At 37.3% G+C, this 10,012-nt stretch overlaps 1 protein-coding gene across 1 annotated transcript in view; it reads right to left on the bottom strand.

Moving 5' to 3' along the window:
- SLC2A9 (solute carrier family 2 member 9) overlaps positions 1–10,012 on the bottom strand; it is a 315,386-nt gene that overhangs the window by 33,154 nt on the left and 272,220 nt on the right. The window contains exon 11 of the mRNA XM_044681454.1: positions 4,181–4,308. Coding sequence (XP_044537389.1) covers positions 4,181–4,308 — 128 coding nt within the window. The remainder of the gene's footprint in view (positions 1–4,180; positions 4,309–10,012) is intronic.

Below are 10,012 nucleotides of genomic sequence, written 5' to 3'. Positions count from 1 at the left end.
CTCTCTCTCTCTCTCTCTCTCTCTCTCTCTCTCTCCCCCCCTGTTAAGAACCTCTTTTCTAGAGACAGAAAATCTTCCTCTGACATTTACTGCTATAACCATCAGCAAATCTGTTAATATCCCCCAGTTTCAATTTTTTCATCTGAAAATTAAAGATAATAACTATTGTACCTAATCAATAGGCTAGTTGTGACACAAAAATGATTTCATGTACAGAAAGTATTTTGAAAACTTTTTAAAAAGTTATATGAATTATGGAAGTTATAATTTCTTGAACTTTGGAAAATATTGGACTTAATTATCCCCATAGTCAATAGTTTTAAGAATCTACCTTTTCCCCCTATTTGGAAAATCGGAGTATTTGCTAATCTTGTCACTAATCCATTTCTCCCCCCCCCCCCCCCCAATCAACCAAAACATATAACAATCTGTTTAAAAAAAGAATACTGGAATACCATTTTTAGGGCTTAGTGACTGGATCTCAAAGTACAACTAGGTACTCTTGTAAAAAAATTTAACCCTTACCTTCTGCCTTAGTATCAGTTTTAAGACAGAAGAGTGGCAAAGGTTAGGCAACTGGAGTTAGGTAACTTGTCCAGGGTCATACATCTAGAAGGTATCTGGGGTCATATTTGAATCCAGGACTTCTTGACTCTAGGCCTGATGTTCTATCCACTATGATTTCTAACCTCCCATGGGTACTCTCTTTTAATCTCCTCATTTAAATCACTTTTAGAGCCTCAATCCTTTATCTGTAAAATGAGATAAGTACACTACTTATCTCATAAGGTCATTGGGTGGAAAGTTTTCTGTAAAACTTAAAGTACTGAAATATAAATATTATTAGTATTATATTATATTTCAACAGCATAGTAACCATTTTTGGTCTAAATATCCCAGCTTGAACATTATTTTCTTTGAGAGTGCAAACAGAGACAAAAATAATAAATTTAGGATTTTTCCTTTCTTTTCATCCTTTCATCTACCTCCAAGTAATGATTCTATTTATAAGCATGCCATAAATACATGGAAAGAAATAATTGAGGCAAAGGAAAAAATCCATAAAAAAGATGTTTTGCTCATATTTCATTATCATAATAGCTAGCATTTATGTAGCATTTGAAGGGTTGCAAAGTGCCTTATTAATATCACCTTCTTTGAATTTCACAACAACCCTGTGAGGTTATTATTTTTAGCTTCACATAAAGAAACTGAGGCACACAGAACTGAAGTGGCTTATTCAGGGTCACACTGATAGTAGGTATCCGAGGAAGGATTTGAACTTGTCTTTCTGACCCCAGATCCAGGGTTCTGTTCTCCATGCCTCTTCCTTTCTCTTTCCATCTACATATCTACCATTTGAACACAAGGAGAAGAGAAGATGTGATGGTAATTTGAAGATGATTTATACTCACTGAGAAGTAAGCAAATATTTTTTAAAAAAAACTCTTAACTTCCATCTTAGAATCTATACTGTGTATTAGTTCCCAGGCAGAAGAGCAGTAAGGGTTAGGCAATGGGGGTTAAGTGACTTCTCAAGGTCACACAAAGTTAGGAAGTATCTGTGGCCAGAGTTGAATCCAGGACCTCCCATCTCTAGGCCCAGCTCCACTGAGCCACTTGCCCACCTTCAACAAATATCATTAGTACTAATGAAATAAGGACCAAAGGGATAATTTCACTTCACCACTCCCCTAGAACTGGTTAGAGTTGTGTATGTTCTCAAAAATATCCTTTGGGACCGAGAAAGACATCTTTAAATACGGCATGACAGTCATATAGTTTCAATTGCTTGATAAATCTCTTTAATTTGGAAAATTTTAGAGTTAGAAAGAATCACCATCTTGTGCAAAGGTGCCATTTTATAGATAAAAGCCCAGGGGACCTGAGAGATTAAATGACTTATCCAAAATCACATAATTGGCATAGTTGGACCTTGAACCCAGGTCTTCTTGGTCATTGTCTAGAGCCTTTTGCTCTTTCCAAAATAATATATCCCATTGCCAACCCTCTGGTGAAACAGAGTGAAAAAATCAGTAAAATTCATAGAGGAATCACAGATTATTATGAGCCGAAAGAGGTCTTAGAAGTTTTTCAGGAGTCTACCTCTGGCATTCAGTTGACAGATGAAGAAACAAATTCCTTTCTCAATCTGTCCTCATCTTAAAGATTGATGCTATTACACATAGCAACTGAAGAGTGTGGAAAGAATGGGTTGACATTCAATTTATTTCTTAGGGAAGACTTGAAAGCTCAGTCTGTAAGTTTTTCTAAGTACTGTGTCTATTTTACAGACTCTTGGTTGTATTAAGTTTATACAAAAATTTCAAGCTTGGAAAAATCATTAAGTTTAAATTGGAATGATAAGAGAATTTTTACATTTTAGTTTTATGAATTCTGTTGAATGAGTTTAGTTGATTCCAGAAAAAGATTAAATAAAATTTGTGACTACTTAATTCCACATTCCAAGGCATATACCTGTATTTTATTTATTTGTTTATGTTTATTTATATTTATATATGTGTGCATGTGTGAAAATATATACATATATGTCAGTGATAGGTCCATTTAAAGCAGCTACAAGAAATCAATTTAAAATCAGAGTATATCAAAACTGGCAGGAGCTTAAAATGTAGCTTGTTAGAATTGGAATTCAATTTAATTCAGCTGACATTTATTAAGGAGTTGATATTGCCTGCTGTCTCAAAACCATGCTGCTTACACTGTAGCCATTGCCTTTATTTTACTAATTCCTTTTCCAATGGAATTCTGGATTCTGTCTTGAGATGCTGGGTTATATGTCAAATAGGCTTTCATTTTTTCTTGTCTAGAACCAGGTCTCCACATCACTTCTTGGCTATTTCCAAATCATGCCATTATTTACTGCATCTCCCTAACTTTCTAGTAGTCTTTGTCCATTATAATGTAATCTCTTTGAGGGAGAGAATTACTTTGCTTTCCTGTATTTGCATCTCCAATGCTTAGCATATTGCCTGGCACATGATAAGCCTAAATTAATACTTTTTCAATCAATCAATCAATAGCCCTATACAAAGTAAGCACTGATGATTTTAAAAATTGAAAAAAAAAAGATAGTCTCTGCCCTCAAAGAATTAATAATCTATTTTTTGGGGGGGAAGCATATATATTCATATTCACACATGGTTTATTTTCTCTCCTTTTATTTTACATTTTTAAACCCTTAACTTCTGTGTATTGACTCCTAGGTAGAAGAGTGGTAAGGGTGGGCAATGAGGGTCAAGTGACTTGCCCAGGGTCACACAGCTGGGAAGTGTCTGAGGCTGGATTTGAACCTAGGACCTCCCGTCTCTAGGCCTGGCTCTCAATTCACTGAGCTACCCAGCTGCCCCCATGGTTTATTTTCAATAACAGAGTTGTAGAAAAATTAGAGGAAGGAGAGAATACCTTTATTTGGAAGGAACTTTTATAATGTCAAGAATTCAAAGGGGTCCTAATAAAATTTGAACCTTTTACTTTATAGATTAGGAAACTGAATACCTAGAGATAATGTTACTTGTCCAAGATTAAAATGGGGAGTGAAAAATAGGTTATAAGACTCTAAAATCATTGCTTTGGAATTGGAAAGACCAATAGAAGCCATCTAATCCAACTCCTTCATTTTATAGAGGAGGGAATCAAAGCCCAGGGAGGCTATGATTTATTCAAAGTAATATGAGTAATGACAGTCAGAGGTAGGATTCAAATCCCAAGTCCCCTAATTCCAAAGCTAGGCTAAGAAGTGATTTTCCATCTAGATTCAATCTTGAAAACAAATCCCTCTCCTCTTGTTAGGGGGATGAGGAACTTGGAAAGATTGATCACCTTTCTCCTAATTTCTTTCCTCATTATACAGTGGTTCCCAAACTTTTTTGGCCTACCGCCCCCTTTCCAGAAAAAAATATTACTTAGCTTGCTTACTTTTATACTATCACCACCCCTTTACAGTTATTCACCACCCCCAAATGCACCTGTGGCCATCTCCATCCTCCCCCCCCCCCCCGGATTGCTGCAGCACCCACCAGGGGCCGATGGCGCCCACTTTGGGAATCACTGAGAAGGTCATCATTACTCCCCTGGATGTTTGTTCACCCTTCTCTTACAGTTTCTGAGATCATTAGGAAAAAAGTGAAAGGAAAATAGCTACCATCATAGAACATACCACAATGTATGGGAAAAGAAGTCCAACTGCAAAATTGGAGAGCCAGTTGACTGTCCCTGCAATCATGAAGGCAGCTGGTCGCTGAGCCTGCTGGAAAAACTCCCCAGTCAAGATGAAAGGGATTCCACCTGAAATAGACCAGTCAAGATGTAGAATGAGTAAAAGCCCAACATTTGTCATTCCTCCAGCACCAACACTTAAATGTCAGATTCTGTCAAATATTCAAGACATGCATAGGATTGTCTTATGATGAGAACTAAGTCTTCATATCTGACCAAAAAAAAGTCTGAATCCCTGCTTTCTTCATATAGTCTTTACATCTTGAGTGTTTAAACAGTGTCTGGTCTTGTTCCTCACAAATTTCATTGCTATTCAAACAAAATTCCCTGATACTGTGGATCAGGCTCCAGGGTATCTATCACCAAATAGAATAAAAGATATTAAAAACTTGGCTGAAATTTGACTGTGAAAAATATATTTAGGAGTCAGGTTCAATGGAAAGAAGCCAGAGTTGAGAGACAGGAGCCCTGGATCTGAGTCTGTGCTCTGTTGTGACCAGCTATGTTGCCTTAAACATCCCCCAGAGAATTTTGGGGACAAAGTTCCCTTCTCTGTAGAATTCAGGGGATCAGATTTCTCTAAATTCCTTATCAATTCTGACTTTCTGTTATCCTAGCTACAGGGTTCACTGCTCCCTGAATGACAGCTTTACTTGGACTATCAAGGGTTAGTTTAAAGCAAAATACTTGGATTTGGGATTTCTAGAAATACAACCATGAACTTTATTGTTATGTGACAGAGCAAGCAGGCAAACAAAGAACATACCTATGTTATGGCAATATAAACACACTTGGGTTTGTCCCTACATAAGAGAGACTGACCCCAACCTAGGAATGAGGAAGATGTGTTGAGAAGGAAACACTTGAATTTGGAGTTTAGGTAGCAAGCCTACATAATCTAAAAATGGGCTTCGTTGAGAACAGGAAATTGGGACCAGATTCAAAGGGGGCAACTAACTAGACTCAGAGGTGGTGGAAAGTTCTTTGGGTCCTTTATTGATACCAGGCTAGGGTAAAGCCCAGGGAGGGGAAGTTTCTTTATTGGGACCATAAACTGGTAGGAGAGTTTAATGTCAATTAAGACAGAAGGAGACTGCCTCTTTATCAGGTCACTAGTTCATTCAATTAAAAAGTTATAAATCTCAGATGTAATAAGAGTGGAATCTATCTTGCTCTTATATTTCTACAGGTGTTAGGACCACCTAACCTATGATTCTATATTGGAGTACTGTAATTGTAAATGTAACATCAATTAATTATCATGATATCAAACAGTATCATAATATAAAAATATAAAGCTTATCATTGTCACACAATCACACATTAAAAAAGGAAAGTAGGATCATTGATTTAGGGATGGAAGGAACCTAAGAAGTCATCTAGTTTAATTCCGTCATTTTGCAGATGAGAAAATTGAGGGCAAGAAAAATGAAGTGACTTGCCAAAGGTAGTCAAGAGGATATGATGTAGGATAGTTAGAATTAGAACTCAGATCCTACATCTTACTTCTGTGATCCTTTCTCCCATATCGTACAAATAAAATAATATAACATATAAAATAAATTATAAAAATAATAAAAAATTAACAAATTAAGAAAAATGATCATCTCTATTTCAACTAATAAATATTTTAAAGATCAAACAAATTACATTCATCGACACACAAAGCAACTAACTCCAGACAGCATACATTAAGCTGGTTTTTAAAAAGTGGTAAATATGGATATTAGATAAAGCATTCATATTAGTGATTAAGCTATTCTGGAAGAATAGGTAAACTCACCATTAAATGAAATTTATGATTTATTTCCTCCCTAGCAAAAAGGAAGAGGAAGAAGAAGAAGAAAAAGGAAGGAGAAGAATAAAAAAGCAAGTTTTGGTTTTATCCTATCATGTATGACTATAACCTGCTATAACTAGTGTGTTATGACTCTAGTCTAGAGCAAGATGACTTGAAACAGTGTCCTGGGATTCTGAGTGCTCAGAAACTTCCTACTGGCCACATTTCTGACTTGTAACACATTTAGCTTGCAATGGACATCCTAGAGCCCAAATATTAAGATGTTCCTTTAAAGGTCACAAAAAAGCAAACTGAGGCAAGATTAGACAGATAAATGCTTGTGGTCATTCTACTATCCAATACGAATTTCTCATACTTAAAACAATTCTCTACTACATTCTTATTTTATTGTTGAGGAAACTGAATTTCAAAGGAGTTACACGACTTTCCCATGGTTACAAAGTTTGTAAGTGTTAGAAATGGGATTTGAAACAAGTCTCTCCTAGATCCAAGTCTCAGATATGGAAAGCTCCTTGTTGGTACATTAGAAAGTATATTTGAATAGCAATCACTAGGTCTGGATTTGAGTTCTCACTCTTCTATTAACTGTGATACCTGGAATGACTACCAGATTGCTTGTCTCTAGAATAAGGAGCTTGGACTAAATACAATTTATTTTTCCTTCTAGCTCTTAGAATTCTATGAATTCAGAGCAGGCAATCTAACCTTCCACTCAATATAGAATATCTGTGATGTATCTGTGATATCTCTGATGTTTGGAATCTGCTTGAATATTTCTAGTGACAAAAATTTTCATTGTTGGACAGCCCTAACTGTAAGAAAGTTCTTCCCCTTTCCCCAATTTACTGCTTTTCTTCTCATCTTAGTTACATTAGTTTCATTTGTAAAAAAATCTACGTAAAGTATTCAAAATTATCTATTTTATTTCTCACAATGCTTTCTATTTCTTGTTTATTTCTGAATTCTTCTCCTGTCCATAAATCTGATAGAAAATATGTTCCCTGTTCTTCTAATTTGCTTATGATATCTCCTTTTATGCCTAAGTCATGTATCTATTTTGATCTTACCTTTGTAAATAGTGTAAGATATTGGTCTATATCTAGCTTTTACCAGACAGTGAATTCTTATTCCAAAAGCTTGGATCTTTACTTTTGTTAAATGCAAGATGACCATGATCTTTTCTAACTATTTGATGTGTTCCTGTTCTGTTCTGCTGATCTACTTTTCTATTTTTTAGCCAGCCCTTATAATGTTCACCAATTTTTCTAATTCTGCTCTTTAGAGGAAAAAAAGAGCAAATCTATTATTTTTTCCATACAAGATTTCTTTAAATATTTGAAGACAGGATGATATTTCTCTTTGGACTTTTGCATACTGAATATCTCAGTGTCTTCAACTGAGTATGCACCATATACATCAGTGTGTTCTAGGCACTAAGGTATTGCTCAATTGTTGTAGTCATGTCCAACTCTTTGTGACCCCATTTGGGTGTTTTTGTTTTGTTTTGTTTTTGGAAAAGATACTGGAGTGGTTTGCTTTTTCCCTCTCTGGTTTTTTGTTCGTTTTACATTTTCATTTGATGAATGAGGAAACAAAGGCAAGAGGGTTAAGTGACTTGCCCAGGACCACACAGTTTAGTCTTTAGTTAGTCCAGATTTGGACCCAGATTTTTTTGACTTCAGACTTGGTGCCCTATCTGCTGTGGCTCCTAGCTGCCACTCTCAAGGAGATTGATTCTATTCACTTATATTCATATGACAGAGTTTCAAGTCCCCTCACCATCTTCATTGCTCTTCTTTGGACACATTCTGTCCCTCCTAAAATGTGACACTCAGCCTGGGACACAATACTGCAGAGGTGGTTTGATTACATTTCTGTACTCTGTACTTCCCTTGTTCTGGACATTAAGATAGAAATGTGATAGGTATGGAGCCTATGATTATATTGATACATAAAGCTCTAGATGAGCACACTCGCTCTACCTATTTAGAGTGGCAATTTTTCTGCAACTTAAAACCTTTTATAAAAAAGAAAGATGTGGGGGGCAGGTAGGTGACTCAGTGGATAGAGTTAGTTCTAGAGATAGGAGGTCCTGAGTTCAAATCTGGTCTCTCCTCCCCTCCCCTCTCCTCTCCTTTCCTCTACTTCTGACCTCAAATCTTCTTTCCCTTTTCAACTTTCCATCTTAGAATCCTTACTATGTATTGGTTCCAAGGCAGAAGAGTGGTAAGAGCTAGGCAATGGGGGTTAAGTGACTTGCCCAGGGTCACACAGCTAGGAAGTCTGAGGCCAAATTTGAACCCAGGACTTCCTTTCTCTAGGCCTGGCTCTCAATCCATTGAGCCCTTCACCCCCGCCATTACTTTTCAAATTACCTAATATGCAGCCACATATTGTCAGGGATGGAGGCAGTGTGATGGGGTGAAAAAAAACCCACTCCATCGGAAGTCTGGAGACATGAATTCTAATTCTGACTCTGCTACTAACTTGTTAGGCAAATCACTTTACTTCTCCAGTCTCAAAGGTGTTGCCTGTAAATGATGGCGGTATTGAATCAGTAATTGTGAAGGTCTTTTCTAGTTCTCGCACACTATGCTTAAAGGCTGATACTGCCTCCAGCACATGCTTTGAAGACCCTTTTCAGCCCTGGCACTCTAAAATTCCAGGAGGAGAAAGTCACTGGGTTTTCCCAGGGCTTGCAATTGGTAACAGAATCTGCAATGTTGGCTGTCTGTGCCCGGGCACGTTTATTGATCATTGAGCCACAGCGATGCCATTCATTGTATTAAACTCGAGATCTAGAATCAGACAGTCAGAGGAGCTTTTCATTCCGGAGTCTGGGCGGCTAAATAACTCGATAACTCCCCAGGTGCCAGCCAGCAGCATTAGGGGATGGCCCCTAGGCAAACAGTAGGCTGCTTTTTACTGCCAGAGAAATAATCCCCCCATGAGACTGGGAGAGCGTGGGGAGGCTGTGGGATGCCAACAGGGATTCTATTGTAGCATCTCACACTCCAATAGCAGCCGGAGGCATGTATTATTTATTGAACTTCCAACTTAGCCAATTAAAAAAAATAGCGCTGAAAAGTTTACTCCTTGCAGGTTTCAAAACAGAAAGAACCTTGAGATGACCTAGTCCAGCCTCTACATTTTATAGATTTGAGGAGAGTGAGACTGGAGGAAGGGACCAAACAACATTTCTCAGCTCTATAGACAGCTTCAAGGTTTACAAAGTGTTTTATCTACATTATTTCATTTGATCTCTATAGCAATCCTGTCAAGTAGGTGTGTTTTTGTTATTTCCATTTTACAGGGGAGAAAACTGAGGTTTGAAGAGGTTAAAAAGACTCCCCTAAGATCACATGGTTAATAAGGGTCTTAGCCAGGATTTTAAAATATTTTCCTGTTTCCAAATCCAGTGTTTGTTAAGCCTCGGTGCTTTAAGAAACAACTGTAGATAATCACCTCCTGTTCAATGAGAAATATAAATAAGGCTATTTTTTTTGTTGGAAATAAGACACACACACACACTTGAAAAGTTAAAGGACATCAGACTGATATAAAAAAAAAAACAATACCGGAAGCACTAGGTGGTCATGGAAGCCTATTGTGCCCCTACTGAGGGGGCAAAGGCTGGGGGTTCTTTTAAGCTTAGGAGTTCTAAGCAGAAGTGGATTTCTCTGACTAGATGATTTCACTAAGTTTAGCATTAATACAGGAAGGGGGAGAGTGGAGAGGTCACCTTATTAATGTTTAATGCCAGATCAGAACAGAAATGGAAGGAAGGAAGAGAGAGCGAGAGCGAGAGCGAGAGCGAGAGCGAGAGAGAGAGAGAGAGAGAGAGAGAGAGAGAGAGAGAGAGAGAGAGAAAGAAAAGAGGAAAAGAAAGAAAGAAAGGAAGGAAGGAAGGAAGAAAGAAAGAAAGGAAGGAAGGAAGGAAGGAAGGAAGGAAGGAAGGAAGAAAGAAAGAAA

This window comes from Gracilinanus agilis, chromosome 6 (genome assembly GCF_016433145.1).
Source record: "Gracilinanus agilis isolate LMUSP501 chromosome 6, AgileGrace, whole genome shotgun sequence".
NCBI lineage: Eukaryota > Metazoa > Chordata > Mammalia > Didelphimorphia > Didelphidae > Gracilinanus > Gracilinanus agilis.
Note: the sequence above shows the minus strand (reverse complement) of the source record. Positions and strands in the feature narration are given on the sequence as shown.